The sequence below is a fragment of the Meriones unguiculatus genome, chromosome 1 (genome assembly GCF_030254825.1).
Source record: "Meriones unguiculatus strain TT.TT164.6M chromosome 1, Bangor_MerUng_6.1, whole genome shotgun sequence".
Classification (NCBI taxonomy): Eukaryota; Metazoa; Chordata; class Mammalia; order Rodentia; family Muridae; genus Meriones; species Meriones unguiculatus.
The window spans coordinates 150,778,477-150,798,748 of record NC_083349.1 but is presented as its reverse complement, the minus strand read 5'-3'; the positions used below and the strand labels follow the sequence as shown (position 1 = coordinate 150,798,748).

At 38.1% G+C, this 20,272-nt stretch overlaps 1 protein-coding gene across 2 annotated transcripts in view; it reads left to right on the top strand.

Annotated features, from left to right (window-relative positions):
- The window catches only part of Cntn5 (contactin 5), a 1,228,807-nt gene that overhangs the window by 698,251 nt on the left and 510,284 nt on the right, over positions 1–20,272 (top strand). For both annotated transcript variants that reach the window (XM_060369300.1, XM_060369297.1), the window contains exons 4-6: positions 3,783–4,004; positions 15,511–15,634; positions 16,850–17,025. In XM_060369300.1, the coding sequence (XP_060225283.1) occupies positions 3,783–4,004; positions 15,511–15,634; positions 16,850–17,025 (522 nt within the window). The remainder of the gene's footprint in view (positions 1–3,782; positions 4,005–15,510; positions 15,635–16,849; positions 17,026–20,272) is intronic.

The window sequence follows — 20,272 nt, the reverse complement described above, 5'->3', positions numbered from 1 at the left end:
TTTACAAATATTTAAAACGCTCAGGATGCGAGGCTAAGCACTGCACTCAGGGTCAGCCGCTTTGGACCCAGAGAAGAGCATGTCTGATTGCATGCGGGTTGATGCCCCAGGTCCCGCCTCTGAGAAAAAGGTATCGGACGGGTCTGATGCTCTTTGGGTGGATGACACCTAAATGAACATCTGTACAAAGTCCCAATTTATTTCTAATATCAGAGATCAGACCTCTACTCTTGCCTGATGCATCTAAAACAAAAAGGGGGAACTGTAGAGAGCTGCGGAATGCCGCGCCTTAAAGATGGAGCTGGTTTCCGCCTTCCACCTTCCCGATGGTGAGTGCTCTCTGTCACGAACAACTCCACATTTGGCTAAGGCCGAGGATCTGGCTTGCTTCCGTGTGTGTGGACCTATCTGCATTGCCCCCGTGGCACGCCTGGGTTGGCTACCCAGAGGCTATTTAAGCTGTGGGCTGGCTTTCCCCGGGGTCCGAGGATTGTTCAATGTTCCTGAATAAACTGCATTGAAAAAAAAAAAAAAATCATGAGAGACGAAAATACACCCTTTATCAGAAAGACACTTTATTTTGTTTTATTTGTAAATGTTCCCCCAAGGAATCCCAGCTCTGCATATTCCAATTTATTTTTATTAATATTATTTATGTTCAATGGTAGTATTTTAAATCTACAAAATGACCTTTGAAGTAATGAAAAAGATTGCTGTTAGTTCTGACACCACGAGATGTGGCAATGTCATTCTGACTTAGTAGACCATGGTTTTATTAAATAATCTAACTTTAGTGGTCTCAGGGTCATTTGAGAAAGGGATGTTTAATGAAGGCATTAATATTTACTCCTACCCATCTTCCAGCTGGGATCCCAAGGTGTGAGAGCACCAGGTTAATTGAGTTTTATCGCAAAATCTCTAGGCCACTTAGAAATTACTGTAAGGCACATTCCCTAAGGTCTGATCTATATAAAGTGAGAAAATAGAAGGAGAAATGAGGAACGCCTAACTAGGCTCCATTGACGTTGCCAGCTTTGGTACTTACTAAAAGATTGGCCAACTAAGAAGTCATTTTCTCTGAAAACAGTGGCTCAGGAGCTACTTTTTTTTTCCTAATCAATTCTCGGAAAAAAAATGGAAAGAAGACCACTCCTTGCTGTAGCAGAGAAAAATTACAAGAATGTGCAAATGTTACATTTTCTTTAATCCACAATTTCTAAACATACCTTCACTTTTTTTCATAATTTACTTTTGGGAATACTCCTAATAGAAAAGTGTCACGGTTGCTCTGCCATCTCTGTTAGCCACTATTTGAGCTCTTCAAGGCTAAACACAAATTAAAAGACAGGATTTGTACTTCTACCTTGTGGCCTAACAGTAGCTGAAGGAGATAAACTGAAGGAGATAAATCGCCTATCCCAATGAGATAGAGGAATAGGCTCAGAGGTGAATTCCAGAGACAAGCTGCAATGCAAACCATCATTAATTGATTCCTACTACCAGGGAGGAGTCATTCTAATTTCATATATGACTTTATTCTATTCCATAATACCTATATAAATGAGCTTTGATATCCCCATTCTATAAACACTAACCTCTTCTCAGTATCTGATGGGCTGGGGCCACAGAGCATGCTGTGGAAAATATCCAATAAGATTTTTTTTCCTTGACTTTCAGAAAAATTACATTTACAAGTTCATAGTAGAGAAATGTTAAACTTTATGTGATACTTTCGCACCTAATGTGCTATTTCCAAATCATGGAAATGTCTCTACATCCCAAAATATCTGTATGAGGCAGGGCTGTGATTCTAAATAATTTTAATTATGAGAAAGCTTAATGGTAAAGACATGACTTTCATCTTACATTTATTTATCAGAGATTAAGATAAAACATATTCTCTGTACAACATCTTCTGCTTCTTAAAAGTATCCCAAGATTGGTGCTGGAGAGATGGCTTAAGAGCGATTGTCTACCCTTTCAGAGGACCTGGGTTCCATCCATTTGGCAGTTTACTACCATGTGTAACACGGTTCCAGGGGACCTGGTGTCCTCTTTTGGCCTCTATAGGTACCAGGTATGAATGTGGCGCACACACTTACATGCAGACCAAGCGCCCATATATATCAAATAAAAATGTGAAAAAAGGGGGAGGCTCCCATTCTTAGCAAACTGCACAGTTCGGTTTATATTAGATTTGCAAATTCAAAATGTCTGTTTTAAACACATGATATTTAGATTGTTTTCTAAAATTATGCACTAAAATTAATATCCGTGTTAGTCAGAGTTATTTAGAGGAACAAAACTGATTGAATGAATAAATATAAAGGGGATTTATTAAAATGACTTACAGGCTGTGGTCCAGCTAGTCCAACAATGTGTGTTTGCCAATGAATGTCCAAGAATATAGTAGTTTTCCAGTTGGTGAGGCTGCTGTTCTTTGGTATACACCAGAACCCTGAAGAAGTAGGTCTAATGTCAAGGAAGGAATGGACTTCCTAGTGATAGCAAGCAAGCACAGAGAGCAAGCCTGTTTTCCCATTACTATTGGCTACCACCAGAAGGGGTGGGACAGATTAAAGGTGGATCTTCCGACCTCAAATGTAAGAGCATTGTCATTGATGGTGGTGAGCATGGCAGCATGCTGACAGGCATGGTGCCGTAGGAGCAGCTACATCCTGATCTGCACCCAGGCAGAGAGACAGAGACAGAGACAGAGAGTCAGAGACACTGGGTTTGGCATGACCTTTTGAAACCTCAAAGATCACCCCCAGTGACGCACTTCCTCCAACAAGATCACACCTCCTAATTCTTGTAATCCTTTCAAACAGCCCTACTTCATGGTGACCAAGTCTTCTAGCATATGATCCTATGGGGACCCTTCTCATTCAAACTATAACAGTATTTTCTGAGCACACAATAGTTTAATTTCAGATACTACTCAATTTTTTTTTCTTTTCTTAACCAGCAACTTAGAAAAATTAAGGAAAATACAATCAAAATTTTTCCCAATAATTAATAAAAATGGAAGTTTTGTAATATTATTTCTCATTGATATTAACATAAACAATCTGTAACTAATATATAGAGTGAGTTATGTTTAGAAGATTCTCTCATGTTTAATAGTTGAGAGCTTCTGGGAATCCTGAGATATAACTTTCAGCATAAACAAAATTGTTACCATAGCATCTCCAGTAAGGCATGATGCTTTCCAGCCAGCAAAGTTTCTCTCTCTGTGTGTATTTATCTTTGTGGTTATAAAACATAAATGAGAATATTTTCTCCCAATTTCAGTAAAAAGGAAGGTACTGATTTACCCAACATCGAATAGAATAAAACAAACTCAAAATACATCCAAACATTTCTGAACAAGAAAAATATGTAAGACTGAGTCTTTAAAAGTTTATTTCCTCTCTCCCTTTCTCTTTTCTTCTCACATTCTTATTCTTTCATCCTTCTTTTCCTCCTCCCATTTACTATTTTCCTTTGCTTTCTGTGCTCTATATAGGCTTCATATATTTTTCACTCTTAATTTCTTAAAGGAGCTTACTACAACCAGTCAGGTTTCATATAATATTCCAAAACCTACCAGTTAGCCCTTAATGTTTTGTTTTGTTTTTTTGTTTGTTTGTTTTGTTTTGTTTTGTTTTTGCATTCTAGTATGAACTCAGTTGTAGCATATCTCCAACAGTTTAGTCAAAGGAAAATTATTTTCATAAGAAAAAAAAATCACAAACCAAAGGCCTTGGGTTTGACTCTGAATTGCTGTTTCCTTTTTACAGAGTACTCTGAAGCTCTTCCCGGTCTTTCTACTTCATATGCCACTTTGCTAAGAATTAAGAAGAGTTCGACCTCATCTGCCTTTGGTTCCAAGAGCAGACCGCGGTACAGCAGTCCTCCCCTGGGTACCCTGAGTGTTTCTCCACCAAGCTGGCGAGGGGCAGCTCAGCAGTACCGCTCCCCGGTCAGCCTTTATCACTCCTCGGATGCCTTCAGACAAGACGGTAAGTGCTGAAAAAAATACAAAGTAGCATCATCAGTCAGGCAAGGAACGCTTCCCACAAGACTGCTACTGAGAGGTCACAGCCTAGTGCAGTGAGAAGAGAGCTGGACTCCACTGTATTGGCGAGCAGGTTTGGAAGAGGTGGGCTCAGCTTTGGGAAAGCAGGTGGAGTTCGGAGACGCTTGTGCACAGCGTGGATAGAGCATCTGTGCTTGTTAATTGGTGTACTTGAAGGCAGTTTGGAAGGGGACTGCTGTTTTCTCTGATTGCATTCAAATAGGTAACTCTCAGAGTCCTTAAAACAGACTGCTGTTTCTAAGAATACCAAGAGAGTGGAAAATGATCTGTGCCTTCTAGGACCCGCAATGAATTTAAAATCGCCACTTTGTAAACTGCAGTGGTGGAAGGCAAACGGAGGTCATCAGGCCACGAAACAAAAGCGAAGGCCACTGGGTGGAGGAGCCTATTCATACCTTTGACTTCTGTCCTAAACATTTCTCAAGACTCTTGTTGTAATTAACTGTTAGTTATTATCACTACCAATAGTGATTACAACTAAATTTTAGACTTAATAATCTGAAAGTGAAAGCACTTTTTTTTTAAATTACAATTTGGCAATGAATATCAGTAGCCTCAAAACAGACTTTGGAGACTGGAGAGATGATTCAATGGTTAAAAATGAAAGGTGCTCTGAGAGAGAGGAGTCTGTCCCCAGACCCTGCTCTCCATAGCCTGCAACCTACTCTAAACTCCAGCTCCAGGCGAATGCAATTCCTCTGGGTACTCACATACGTGTTCGCAAATCCCCACACAGACATATACACATAAGCATAATTTTAAAAAGAAAACCTTTAAATAAGTGAAACAAACATGTTAGATTAATGCTTTTATTTCTAGGTTTTTCTTTGGCAAGCACGGTCAAGTATAATATATCGTATATCCTATGGCTGTATGCTTACATTTGGCTTTCATTTTGAGTGATAAATAAATAATGCAGATGTCACATTTGAATAGCAGCTAAATTAACAAACACTCTGCAGTAATTAACATTATGGGCTGAAAAGTATTTTCTAGTTGTTCCCTAATCTGTCATCATTAGACATGCTTAGCTAGTGATGAGGGAAAGGCTCTTGCCATGACTATCAGCAGACACACTGGCATGGCCTCATTCAGTGTCCCCAAGAAATGTGTGGCTTGGGTCCTGTTGCTGCCTCTGTGGGAACGAAAGCACAGAGGTGGGCGCGTGTCTGTCCCCAGATCACACGGCTTACAGGCCCCACCCACAGTTTTTGATTATACCTTTACTAATTTTAAGAGAAATACTGACTTGACATTCAATATTGTCTGAGGACACAGGAGATATTTGAAGACACATTTTCAAGAACTTCTATGTCAAAGATTAAAGTATCAAGTTAGGTCCGGTTGTCATGCACAGGCCCACTCATTATTCATAATTATATCAATCACTCCCCTGTTAGCCACCAGCCCATGATGCCTGCCTTTACAGTTTATTCACACGGGCTTATTGGACCATGCATGTATATTGACTGTCAAAATACTTGACATAGGTTTAAAAATTCCCACTGCACTATATTTAATTTGCTTTCTGTCATTAAACTTGTACCTTGAAAGTCTCACACATGTAAATAGTGCATTCTGATGTCTGCCAACCCCCACCCTCTACAAAAACTCTACTCCCAACCTGTTTAAACCTCGATTCATTTTAGAACATCCATGTCCTTTTGTTTGGTTTTGTAACTGTTGAGTTTAATCAATAACCTGTGTGACAGTAGATTTGGAAGCCACCATTAAAGGTGGAGGCACTCATCAGCGGATATGTCACTGGCAACAGTATCACATCAGACAGATAGACATCAGGATTGATATTTTTGAGGGCATTGTTATTTTATGGGATTATTTAGAAGGTAATGAGTGTTCTGAAACACAAGCTGTGCATATTTTCTTAATCTCCTACAAGTTGGTATCTCTCAAATATAAATAAAATATATCCAGAGTTCTGAAGTGAAATAAAAGCAAGTTATAAAATCAGTATGCACAAGGGCAGAAGATAGATCCAGGTATTTTTAAAGTGTCTCTTATAAACACGGCTCTCCACAACATTAGACCTTTTTACCTGCTGTAGCCCAGTCCCATTTTGGACTAAGTAGTGGCCAAGTGTCAGGGCTTCTAGAAAAACATAATTTATATGTGTATATATATATATATATATATATATACACACACACACACACACACACACACACACACACACACACATATATATATATATATATATATATATACACATACACACACATATGAAGAAGTAGGTTCTAATGCCAGTGAAGGAATAGACTTGCCATTAATAATGAGGGCTAGTTGGTGAAGCAGGTCCTTCTCCCATGTCCTTTTTCTGGCACCCACCAGAGGTGTGGTCCAGATTGAAAGTGGGTCTTCCCACCCCAAATGATCCATTCAGGAAACATTCCATCACAGGTGTAACCAGAAGCTTGAGTTACAGTTAAAAGAAGATGTAGTCATATTGACCATCAAGAATAGCCATCACACCAAGGAACATAATTCTGGCCAGTCACTTGCTTAGCAATACTCAGAAGTTCAAATGGAATATTCTACTCTTTTTGACAATACACACACATTTCTGCATTCATCTCATTATTAGTTTATTACTTTGTACAATCATCTGTAACTCAAATATTACTATAAAAACATTAATGAATTTCATCCCGCTCAACATTGGCTAGTGAGGCCCAACTCACAACAGAGTGATTTTGTGTATCTGCTCTCCTGAGTCTCTATCACATACACATGCTGGCTAGGAGCTCTGTTAAAGTACAGAAGGCGCAGCACTTCATTTACACAAGGCTCCTACTTTCTTAGCTATCACCCATGCCTCTGTCCTGTAGATTATGCTCTGGGAAAAAAAAAAAAGAAGCCTCTAGTCCAAGATACAACTTAATCTAATATAAATCCTCCAACGTAGTTTAATCCACATTTTAGAATATCCAAGAGAACATTCTCAGGACTCCCCCTGACTCCTGTTTTCTCATCTGAGTATTTGATAGATCTCAGCTGGATGTGACTTTGAATTCTTTCTCCTGGACGAGAATGTGACATATGGCTTTTGTCAGGTAATTCCCTTTAGCTTTGCTGGAAAGTCAAACCTGAAGTTGACATGTTCCTGTGAAAAATGAGAAAAGTAACAGAGCCTGAAAAGGAAGCCATCCTGATCCTGCCCAGAGTCAAGCCAGAAGGATGTGGCACAGATTTTTTTTGATAAATTTTAAATCCCAGTTTGCTGAAAAAAATATGGAGAAACAGGTTAACTCTCTAGTAAACATCCAGCTGAAACCCATGAACAAAATACAAGCAAATTTAGACTATGTTCATTTTGATATAGCCATCATAACAGACACTGGAAAACTTCCATACTTTTTTTTTTCACTCCTCGGAAAACTAAGTATTGAAATGAATAATTTATCTTTAGGAAACAGAATAGATAAACCTAAAAATATAATGGTGGTTTATAAAGGTGGTATGATTTCATCTCCTTAGAGTGGTTAAAATGAGATATTCTGGGCCAAAAAAGATGGTTACGCACCTCTTGCAGATGACCTGCATTTGTTTCCGAACACCCATATTTAGCACCTCACAGCTACCTGTAACTCCAGCTCATGTGCTCTGTGGGCACTGCAGACTCACACAACAGCCACCATTATTCACAGCCTCAGTTTACACTCTGAGGGCAAATAAGAATCACATGTGTAAAATTTACAGTCACAAGGACAAGCCAAGTGTGGCAGCAAGCCCCACACGGCAAAAGCATGTTTTTCAATCAAGGCATATAAACAGAGAACAATAGAACGTTTTAAATGAATAATCTGAAGTAAACTAAGCCTTACTTACTACCCCAGGAGCTCAGAAACACATTCCAAGAACAATATTTTGAAAAAAAAAAGATGAGATCACAAGACCTTTGTCTTGTGTTCTTGGAAAGTTCTCACAAGCACTCACATGATACTATTCTGGGACCAGGTTCTGAAACCTGAGTTCAATCCCCAGTGTCACAAAAGAATCTGAAGGATATGTAGACAGCAAAAGGCATCAAAAGTGACTCATAATGATTCCCTTGTGCTTAACCACCCTCCTGCTCCTATAGCCATAGCTGTGAACTGGCTTCTGCTGAAGGAACTCTGACAGAACCTAATTCCTATCACTGCATTACAAAAGACCCAGCTTCCTCTTTTTGTCTTTTGTCTTTTTGTCTTTTGTTGTTGTTGTATTGCTCCTCATGCTGAAAGGTGTGAGCTGATCCTGAGGGCTGCCTGTCAGTTAAGAGTAAGTGAGATGCGGCATCTAAAAATTTCCCAGAACTCGGTCCTGGGGAACAAGCATTTGAGAAGGGTCACAGGTGGCTCTATGCACACTTTCACCTTATGAAAACCACAGAGTCTGAGGCGGACCAGGTTAAACCTCCCCTGCTTTCTAGAGCCATAGAGAAGGTGTGAAAATAGACCTTTCCCTGTCTTCATTGTGTGGGTGTCCTCCTTTCCTGACCACACTTCCCTATTCTCTTCTGCAGACTATCCTCACACTTGCATCCTGGAAAAAACTTCATCCACTCTATCTATTTTAATTTTCTGTGTCATCTTGTGATCGTTCCTACATCTGGGTACATTTTTTAGGCAGCCAATCCCTACAGTCAGCCAAGAGTTGTTTATTCAGAACCTAATTATGCATTCTTTTTGTTCTCCTTAATATTCTGTGCAAAAACCCACTTTTTAGTTCTATTTGTTACTTTAGCAGATGCTGCAAAACAGAAAAAAAGCAAATGCTGCAAGTTGGAGAGATAAAATTATTTTTTCCTACTATTTTACTTAATCATCTACATTAAATGTGGTAAATCTTATCTGATTAAAATTGTGAAATGTTTGAAACAAAGGAAATTTTGTGACTACATATTAGCTTTATTAAATTTTAATATTTGCCCACTTTAGTGCTATTTTAAGTGTTTACTTACATCACTTTATATATGTGTGTGTGTGTGTGTGTGTGTGTGTGTGTGTGTGTGTTTCCTTCATGCGTGTCTACGAACCACATGCGTATCTTGAGCACAGAGAAATCTACAGAAGGTGTCAGATTCCTTGGAGCTGAAAGTTACAAATGATTGTGGCTTCAGCCATGTGTGCTACACAATGAACCCAGGTCCTCTGCAAGAACAGCAAGTGCTATTTACTGCCGAATCATCCTTCCAGATCTCTATTTCAGTTCTTAAATTGTTATTTATTTGTGTGTGTGTGTGTGTGTGTGTGTGTGTGTGTGTTTGTATGTAGGATCACATGACAACTCTTGGAAGCTGATTCTTCCTTTCACTATATGAGTTCCTAGGATCAAATGTAGGTTGTCAGGCTTGCTGGGAGTAGTCTTTACCCACTGAACCCCTAATGTTAGAATCTCTTTCCTCGGAATCCTTTTCTCTTAGTTGATCTTGTCCAAAAATAATGAATATATGACCATTAAAAATGTCTTAATGTTATTGTATTTGAAATGTCTTTGCTTTGCTTTAGCCTATAGTGGAAAACAGGTTTTTTTCTTAACACTTGGCTTATTTGCACTTCCCCTTTGATAGGTAAGAGGTTCGATGCCCACTTACCTATTTTTTGTAAATGAACTGTCCTCAGCAGATTAAGTTTTCTACCTCTTGAATGTTTACACATCTACTATGTATCTTTCAAAAGTGAAAATTACTGTTTTTTATATAAAATATTTACAAAAGATGAGATATAACTGTTTTCCAATCATGCAATGTCCTACTCTAACCTTCAAAACCCACTTTTCTGCTTAACTATTTTTGTGGTTTTTAAGTCTCTCTGAACTTTTTGTAGGATATTAACATATGTTCCATCTAGAGTGACTTATTGTTCTTATTCCTGACTTTAATTGCTCTGTGTCATTCCTGGGCTATATTGGAATTTGGGTCTTATTTTAGCAGGTACCTATGGTGTGGAGGACATTTTGTCTTCCTTCTGTTCTGCATATTTATCTAATCTGCTTAACAGCCCAATCATTAGACGTGGCTGCTGAAGTCCATGATGTTTCTAAGCAGCTATGCTGGAAGTAATTGTGATTGAGCTATTATGACAAGAGGAAAGAACATTTTATTAAGTTCAGAGTCAGGAAGCCCATCCTGCTTGGCTTTAGAATGGGACACATCTAGTCACAGAAAGCACACTCTTTACATTGTAATGATCATGAAGGCCACCACACTAACTTGTGTCATATGATCAGCAGTAACTACACTGGGGAAGCCCAATCCAAAGTAGATTAGATATTGGAGAGCAATCCAGAGACAGCAGTATGTTTGGGGCAGAGTGCACAGGGAACATGCCTTGCTTTGTTAGAACTGGGCATAATAAACCATATTTACGGCAGCATCTGGACAACTCCAATGAATTTATTAATAGACTTCTTAAGGCAACTAAATTTTATTTTATTTTTTATATCTAGTCAACAGGAACCACCCATTAAGGCAGTGGAATACATTTTCACCAAGAGTTGCCTGAGCGACCTCTGAGCATCCAGACTGTAAACAATAATAAAAGCTCCCTCATGGTAGGGGTGAAGTAAAAAAATAATAATAATAATAATAAAAAGTGTTAGTAGCATGTTGTTACACTTAGGAAAGGAAAAATATAATCATCTAAAGGAAAACAGAAACTGTGGGGATAATGAGAAGAAAGTTGGTCTCTCTTGTACTCTTTTGCAGTCTTATGCGGTTAAGGTTGTAGCTGTAGCATTTCTCACTCTGGGTATTTCTCATAAGTGTACTGAGAGGAAATTCTGGTACTCCTTCAGGTGACACTGCTGGTGTGCTGCTGTTAGCCTGCATGGCAGCCAACCTGGGCTATAAATTAGAGGTAAACGGCAGGCAAAAGTTTAGGGCTTGACATCAAACATAATAGTTCAAAAGAATAATATAAAAAAGCAATTATCAGAGAGAATATTTTAGTCTAGAAGGCAGTTTAGAATCCAGGGGGACACAGTAACAGCTGGTCGTGACCCTAAGAAACACTGAACAAGACATCAACAATGAAGGCTTCCCCAGTAATTTTAGTTTGGGGGCTCTCAAAGTACTGATTTCTTCAATAGTTTTGGTACTAATAATGTTGGTACCTGGGAAGTTTGGGAAGAAATGGTTTGGATTTCAAAATCTGGGAGAAAAGAATAAATCCAGTGTGATCTAGCTAAAAGATTCTAGACGGGAAAAGTTTAGCCTTTGTAGCAAAACACACAGCACCACCGCAGTTCTTCAGACGGCTGGACACCAGAAAAGTCCCAACTGCCCAAAAAAGTCCCATGGAAGAAAGTGCTATCCCCAGGCTCACAATGAGCAGCTTCTTGGCCCCTCCCCTCAGATCTTGTGAAAGAAGCTTGGGTAGTTTGAAGACTAACATGATTAAAGGACAGTGCTTTAATGTCCCTGTCATTAAAGGGCCAGCACTCTGTGGCCCTGAGTATGTTAAAGAGAGCCAATCACTGGGTTCCCTAAGACTGTCATAGTAGACACTGTCATTAGAGTAAATTTTGTTTATAAAAGTTACAAAAGATAATATCACTGGTATTTTTACATACATGATATTTTTCAAGTATAATGACTATGTAAAACTATACAAACAATTCACTAATTTTGTAATCAATTTTGAAAGAATGAATGCTTTAAAATCATATTTCCCAATACTTTGATGTCACACACCCAGATCAATTTATATTTTAAATTATTGCATTCGTGGGGATTTTACGATGAATTGAAACCATATTCTTCATTATCTCCTTTTTGTCATCTGTTATAATTTCTCCTGGGATGTTACATACTTAATTAATATTCCGGATATATTATCTCACTTTTATTTGCCCTTCTATTGGATTTCAATTATCCTTTGTATAATTAGGTTGCAATAGACATGGATTATATTTATTAATAATGAAAGGAGTGCATGTGGTCCTGGACTAACTTGGAAAAGAGCTGGATATATGTTCATCCTGTTGCTCTCAAAGCCAACTCATCTCCTGAGTTTACCGAGCCCATGGTGGCTGAGGCTGCTTCTGAAGCTTAGACATAATTGAAAGGGAAAGGATGCATTTTGTGTAGCACGGATGTGTGATACCCAGACTTATCATAAGCATCTCCAGTTTATGCTACTCTGATCTTCTGGCCTGGCTCCTGTTCACCTCCATAAACATCACCTCTTATTCTGATGAAACGCTATCCAAAATAAGCCACAGTTGCCCATCCTATGTGTCTGCTTCCACATTCCAGCCATATTGAGACCTCTTGTGATCTCCCCGAACCCGATACACATTTTCTCTATAAGTCACAAACCCTTTGCACCACAGACTATAAACTGGTAAAAATGTAGAGGGTATCGCAATGCATGTGTGAAGGAATGAAAAATCATTGTTCATGTTATGAAGTTCTCTGAGGAGGTCGGCTGTCCCAGTGCTTAAACTAGGGGAGGGATGGGTGGCTTTGCTATGGTTGGTGAGCATGCTTGGACTGAGAGTCTCTGTGTTGACTTCTGAGGATGCTGTGTGAGTCAGTGCCGAGAAAGGCACCCAGAACTGAGGCAACCTCCTGCATCACTTTAAATTTGTCAGAAGCCAATGAGAAAATATATTTCAGATTTCAGAGTATTTTGTATTTTAGATAAGCACCCTGCTTCTGAGCTGTCTTCAAGCACTGGAGTGAAAAGTTAGGATAATTTGTGAAAAATCAGAAAAATACAAAACAAAAGTCACTAACAGCTGTATAAATACATTATATAATATAGTATATAAATATATAGTATATAAATATATAGTATATAAATATATATAAGATATATTTGTGCTTCAAACTTGAGAAAATTAAGATACTTAGAAAAAGAAAAATAGGGTAAGGGGACTTTATAAATCATATAACAAGAAATATAAATAAGATTTGTTATTCATACTAAGAATTACAATATTGATAGTGTCTTTTTAAACTGACATAAACTAGCGAGTTTTATTATGACGTTTCAGATATACTTTGGTACCTTTCCTTACCTGTCGCTGTCCCCAATGTCGCCCTGCTTACTTACGCTGTCCACTTTCTTTCACTGGTAGCCTCCCTTCTATATTTGTGTCACGTGCATTCCCTTGCTTCTCTGCTCTTCTAGAGGTACCCTCCTCCCCCACCATTGTGTCCTTTCAGTTAATGGTGTGCACCAACACTAATGTGCATGTTGTTGTATGTGTTTCTGGGACAGGGAGAAAGAGAGGGAAAGAGAGAGAGAGAGGGAGGGAGAGAACCTAAGGTCATACATAAAAGAAGTCATATTTCTCTTTCTGAGTTAGGCTTATTTCACTTAACATAATTATTTTTAGTTCCATTAATTTTTATGAAAATTTCATGATTTCATTTTTCTTTGTGGCTAAATAAAACCCCATTGGGTGTTTGTGGCATACTTTATTTACCCATTGTGTATTTGTGGCACACTTTAATTACCCATTCATCTGTGGATGGTCACCTAGGCTGATTCTATTTACCAGCTATTGTAAATAATGAAGCAACAAGCAGATCACATCTAATTTGAAGCAGCTCTTTTAAAGGAAGTCTTACCCTTGAAACACAAGTCCAATAATTCAAAGTTAATAAGCTAGTGCTCATTATATTGTTATATAGCATTGTACACATATATAGTATTACAAGCTATCTATAGATACCTAGAAGTTTATTAATAAAGGTTAAAACCATAACAGTGATAAAATGTTCTTAAAATTAGAAAATGCCAAAATTGAGAAATTATATTATCTCAAAACTTAGCATTTTGTCTATGCTGATTTTCTTTCCATTGTTTGTTTTTTCTTGTCTATTATTTGGGTTGGCTATACCACATAATGACATAGGGCACAATGGGGAGGATGACAAGGGCTCAGGTGCTCTCATGACCGGCAATGATTCACAAGAATCCATTCCTCACACTATGCTCAGTCATCAGCTCATGCAGTGACTCTGTTCAGAATAAACCAAGCACACCCCTCTGGTATGATGAAGCCTGACACGCTTTTCTTTCTCTTATCCTGTGTTGTCATTCTGCAGAACTTAATCTTAAATCTTTAAAAACCTAGTAAGAGACAATCACCGTGTGACTAGGGCTGTAGTCTTCTCTGTGAATTTCAGAGTGTTCATTTTCCCTTGGGAGTAATAAAAATGCTGAAATCAGAGAATTAGACATACAACACAAAAGGGGGAGGAGAGGAGGGAGGGAAGAAGGGAGAGAGAAAAGGAAGAAGGGAAGAAGTAAAGAAGGGATGGAGGGAGAGAGGGAGGGGAGACGTGATAGTGGATATAAAGGTCTAGATTACAAAAACCCAGAACTTGATGCCTTTTCTCCCTTGCTTTATCTTATATCTTATGTTTACATATTCTTAAACTTACAAACATTTGTAACATATAAATCTTTCAGAATCTAATTTAGGTATCTGGCTACTTTGGGAAATGTGTATTGATTCTTATAAAAGTGTCTATTTGCATTACATTATTTTTCCTTACACTTGAGCCTTACACGAGAGCACTCCAGTGAATGAGGGAAGGATGAACTGTGCCTGTTGGCACATACCTATAATCCCAGCCTGGGGAGGCTAAGTGGGAATATAATGAATTCAAGGCTAGCCTCGGTTCTTCTGAGAGGCGGCACTGGTAGGTTTCTGAGTAAGAGTGCATGACCTATATCCATGCACACACTGACACTCCTTGGCCTCAATGAATTAAAAGAACAGAATAGTTGGGGGAATGATGAGGGTATATGGGAGAAGTTGGAGAGGAGGGAGTAGTGGACGCATTTGAACAAAACACATTGTTAATAGTTTGCAAATTGCCAAGAGGAAATAAAAACTATATTTTAAAATAGAAAAATAAATAAAAAGGCATGAAAAATGAACGATTTCACACCTATAGCTCTCATGGCACAATATGAATTTGAAACTTTTATTGTATGCTATTTTTAACAGTCTAAGAGTTTGACAAATGTTAGGCAACTTTGAAATGTCTTTTTATTATTTTCTCGGTGGCTTGGTGAGATTAGAAATAAAGTATACATATGTATTTGAGATATTCTCATTGTGGGTATCACAGGTAAAGACAAATTTAGATAATTAAAAGCATTATATTATTGTACAAGACACATATCTACATCTTCTCTTGTAAATTTGACTGCTGAATGAAAAGGGGGTCATGAATTTATGAGATCGGATAAGCTAGGGATCTGTGGACTTGGAGAGGGGCATGGGAGGAGGTGAGGGAGGGTGGGTAGGATTGGGAGGGGAGGAGGAAAGGGGGTTCAGCTGGGATACAAAGTGAATAAACTAATTAACATAAATATATATATATATATATATATATATATTAGGGGATGAATCGATCTTGCACACTAAATGGTTTTAAAGTGCACATCTTTTGGTTTTTGCAGAAAGTGTGGATTACGGGCCAGTATTTGTACAAGAACCTGATGATGTCATTTTCCCGACCGATTCTGATGAAAAGAAGGTAGCCCTGAATTGTGAAGTACGTGGCAACCCCACTCCTACTTACAGGTAAAAATTAATGACGCATTTATTTTACTGTTTTTTTTTTCAAAATATTTTACTATATTCTCTTTAATTTAAGCTTTTACGTATTACTTCCTGACGGCAGTTTCCCCTTCCTCCCTTCCGCCCCACCTTCTCCACACCCGCTTCCACTCCTTCACCCACTCCTCCTCTGTTACCCTTCAGAAAAGGACAGGCCTCCCCGGGATTGCTGCAAAACATGGCCTATCAAGATGCAATGAGATTAGACACCTCCGGTCATAATAGAGCTAGAAGAGGCAATCCAGTAGCAGGACAAGGGTTTCAAAAGCAGGCGAAAGTGTCAGAAAACAGCCCCTGCTCCCCCTGTTAGGACTCCCACAACAACACCAAGCTACACACTGCAGTGTATAGGCAGAGAATGTAGGTTACACGCCCATGCAGGCTCCCCGATTGTTGGTTCAGTCTTTGTGAACCCCTCGGCGTCCAACCTTGTTGATTCCGTGTTGCCTTGTGGCGTCCTGGAATCCCCCGACTCCTACAATCCTTCCTCCCTCTCCAGCAAAATTCCACAAACTCCACCAAGTATTGGGCTTTGAGTCTGCATCTGTTTCCATCAGTCACAGCACGAAGTCTCTCTGATTATAATTGGTCTAGGCACCAATCTATGAGGATAGCCAAACATCATAGACATGCTTCACTAAGATCTTTTTTGTCGGTATTGTTTGGTTCTATCATAGTCTCGGGGCTGTCAGGCCCCTGGTTTCTGATCCTCCAGGGCGTGTCAGTGGTGGGCTTCCTCTTGTGGCACGGGTCTCCACCTGGACCAGTTATTGGTCACCCACTTCCACAATTTCTATGCAACCTTTACAAAAGCATGTCATACTGGCAGGACAAATTGAAGGTTGAAGGTTTGGGGGCCGGGTTGCTCAAACACTCCACTGGAAGTCTTGTCTGGCTGTAGGAGATGGCCAGTTCAGGCTCTGTATCGCCCATTACTAGGGGTCTTAGCTAGGCTCAACCTGACGGATTCTTAGGAATTTCCACTACACTAGGTTTCTGGCTTGCGCCAAGTTGCCCCCTCCCCCCAGTTCAAGCTGTCTCTCAGGAAAGACAGAGGCAAGGGAATCTGTGTGAGTTCAGGCTCATCCAGAGCTACATAGTAAGACCTGTAGTAAACGTGCAGGAAGTACCAAATGTTTCAAGTAATTTAATGCATTTCTCTTCTGATGTTTTTCTCAGATGGCTTCGGAATGGAACAGAAATTGATATGGAAAGTGACTATCGTTACAGTTTGATAGACGGCACCTTCATCATAAATAATCCAAGTGAAGTCAGGGATTCTGGGCTTTACCAGTGCTTAGCCACCAACAGTTTTGGAAGTATTCTCAGTCGAGAAGCCACACTTCAGTTTGCCTGTGAGTAAACTAAGACTATTTTGCATATAGTGTATCAGCAAAAGTTTAAACCCGTTATAAAGCTTAAGAGTGAAATAGTGTTAAACCATAGTCTGAATTAAGACCAGAAAAACTACGAGTTTCTTTAGAGGGTACCCTCAAGTTCTCCGGAATACTTACTTGCTAGCTCCCCTGTTAACTCAGTGCAGTATTCTTGAGTGTTAAAATCTAGTTCATGAAACCAGATGGTTTTACAAGGCATCCTTCACCTGCTTGGCTCCTTCTTCTGTGCATTATAATTGTTATTTCCTACAAGCTATCAAAGCACAAAATAGCACATTTCAGAATTTCTGCATATATTAGGAACCAAAGGAATGTTATGAAACAGTAACGCTTCAAATGGTGACGGTTAACTCTATACTGATTTTGACTAAATGATACCCCCCCCCACACACACACACACTCTCTATCACACACACACACACACACACACACTTACACACAGCTCATGCAGCCAACATCACTGCATTTTGGTCAATGGCATTGTATGTATGACTGATTTTTTTTTTTTTTTTGTAAGATTACACCACCTGAAAAAGCTGTAGGTATCTTGGTTAGTGCAATGAGAAGATTACCCAGTATTTCCACACAGAATGCATCCCATTGGCAGTGAGGCACTGTCTCACTTACAATCTAATAGAAATATGCTTCAAGTGCACCATATGCAGTGCTAACCAAATGCACAGATCCTTTAAAAAATGTGAAATTCCTTCATTGATCTGGAAAGCTTACACCAAATTAAAAAGTCTACCATGTGAAAATTTTAATATTATTTGATACCAAGTAATCCTATTTGACTTTAAATTCTTTAGGATTACAATCAGCAAAAAATTGAAAGGGGGATGAAGAATCCTTGAATTAATGCATATAGCTATATTCATTATATAAGTTATCAAAAATGATTTTTAAGTTCATTTAAACTCTGAGGAATGAAGTTCATAATTGATTCTGCTTCCTAGCATTTTCCTTGTGTCATCTCTAAAATTAACGTGAGATCCAGACACCCTCATGTAAAAATGAGAAGAGAAAAGAAACAATTAAGGATTAGAAACAGATTCAGGTGATAGAACATTGAGCATGGTCCTAAAATATCAAAATCCTTTTTTTTATGTTTATTTGGTTGTTTTCAGAACAATGTACTTAGAAATTCAAAAGAAACAAGAATTGTAGCCTGAATCTACTATTTTTATTTTATAGAAACATTTGTGACAAATCATGCAATCGTAACGGATTTTTGTATTCACAATCATAAAATAGCCCAAGAATCTAAACATGTGCCTTAGGTCACCTTTCTATGGAATAAACTGGTCATTTAAGATATAACATGACATTTTTAAAATAATATCTTCAATTTGATTTTTAGTCTTTCATGAAGACTACAATTGCACTATAATGTAAATAATCTTTATATTCTGACTTTATTAACTACTGCACTGTGATTAAGTTTTACAACTACATAAGGTAGCAAAAGCAGATTGTAGGAAGAAAGTTAAATATGGAATCATTACAGTCTGCATTTCTTCTCTTTATTCAAAGTAAATAAGTCTTGAATTTTAGCTGTGGATGTTTAAAAACCATCAGGGCTTGCAAAGCTTTTTGTCATGATAGTATTGTTTCTTGCTGCCTTGTCCACAGTTAGGATGCAGAAGGCTAAATGTGCCTTGTGAGTTTGAGATCAGACAAAAATAGGTCCTTCTGTTAGGTTCTGGCTTCTGAAGACAAAAGTAGGTGGGGACATCAATGTTATTCCTTTTTACCAGCAATGAAAGAAAAAGGAGGGGGGATCAAGGAAAGGAGTTATATCTAATGTAGTTAAAATTAAGCAAGTATAAACAGATTAAAATTATTCTGAGGATGTCTTTCTATTCACTTGCTAATAACATGTCTATAATTGTCCCATACTGTTTTTTAGCATGTTTACTTGAGTATCTTAAAGATGTGATATAATGTGAATTGAGATATGAGATTTCTGATCAACAAGCAAGAGATGCACATGCAAACTTGTATTGCGATCTCAGCAACAACCCTACATGAATGAGCAGCAAATTTAATTAGCCTGACATAAAGCCAAATCCATTCTGTAAAGAAAGTTATAAAGTAATTAATTTAATTTACTGATATATTCATAAACAGAGATATGATCAGAATATGGATTCTGAGTACCAGCTAACGACTCCGAGAGGCTGACACACAACAGATACTTCTCTCCCTAACCTGCCCCACACAAACACATATTCACTCTCTACCCTTGGGAATTTTCACACTAATTTCTCCCCAAAGGAATAGCTACAAACATGTCTTAACCCAGTTAATATTAATACTTTTTTTCTTCATTAATAAATATCCAGCTCACAGGGGTGCAGTAAGAATTAGTGAGGTCGAAAAATTATGTTTGTGAATTTGTTTTCAAGTTCAGGGAGAGGGTTATAAATAAACACAAACCTGGTATTGTTCTTGTTGGTAGTGAACCTTAGTGGTAATCAAGATGATTCTTGACAAAATACATTTTCTTCCTGGAATCTATGTTCATCATGATGGCAATTTCTTTACACAGAAGGGTGATTTCTCTTCAGTGACACATAAGAACACAGCATATCAAACATTGTCACTCTGTTAGCTTATTGCCACCCTGATGAGAATTTGAAATGGATAACGTGACATGGTACACTTTTCAATATCCTAAACCCAAAGATCATTGCGGTCTCTCCAGACTTGGTAATGTTTTTCTTTTTAGAAATAATTCATTCCAGCAAGTCAAACAGAAAATGAATCAAGAATAAAATCTCCCTGTGCTGTCTTGCTTTGGAATATATCTTTATATGCAATCCTTGGTAAATTGATAGCTCATATCTAAATTTGAACATATTGCTTTGCAGGGCATTTAGATGATTTAGATTCAAAATATTCCATTAGTTTTCCTTGAAGCAGTTGATTAAAATAACCTCCTTAACTTTTGAGAGATTTTATGACTTGTAGACTTTATTTTAAGCCCTTTAATTTAACCTTTCATTTTCATATAAAACTCAAAAATTACTTTTCTGCGTTTTTCATAACTTTTTCTCTAAAGTAAAATTAACCTTAGACTATAAGCCACATTTTACTAGTTTTAAACTTCTAATGAAATTATTTGAATAATCACTAACTCCACAGTTTAGCCTAAACTTATTTCATTAGTCTATGAGGCTTTGCCCATAATAACTTTATGAAT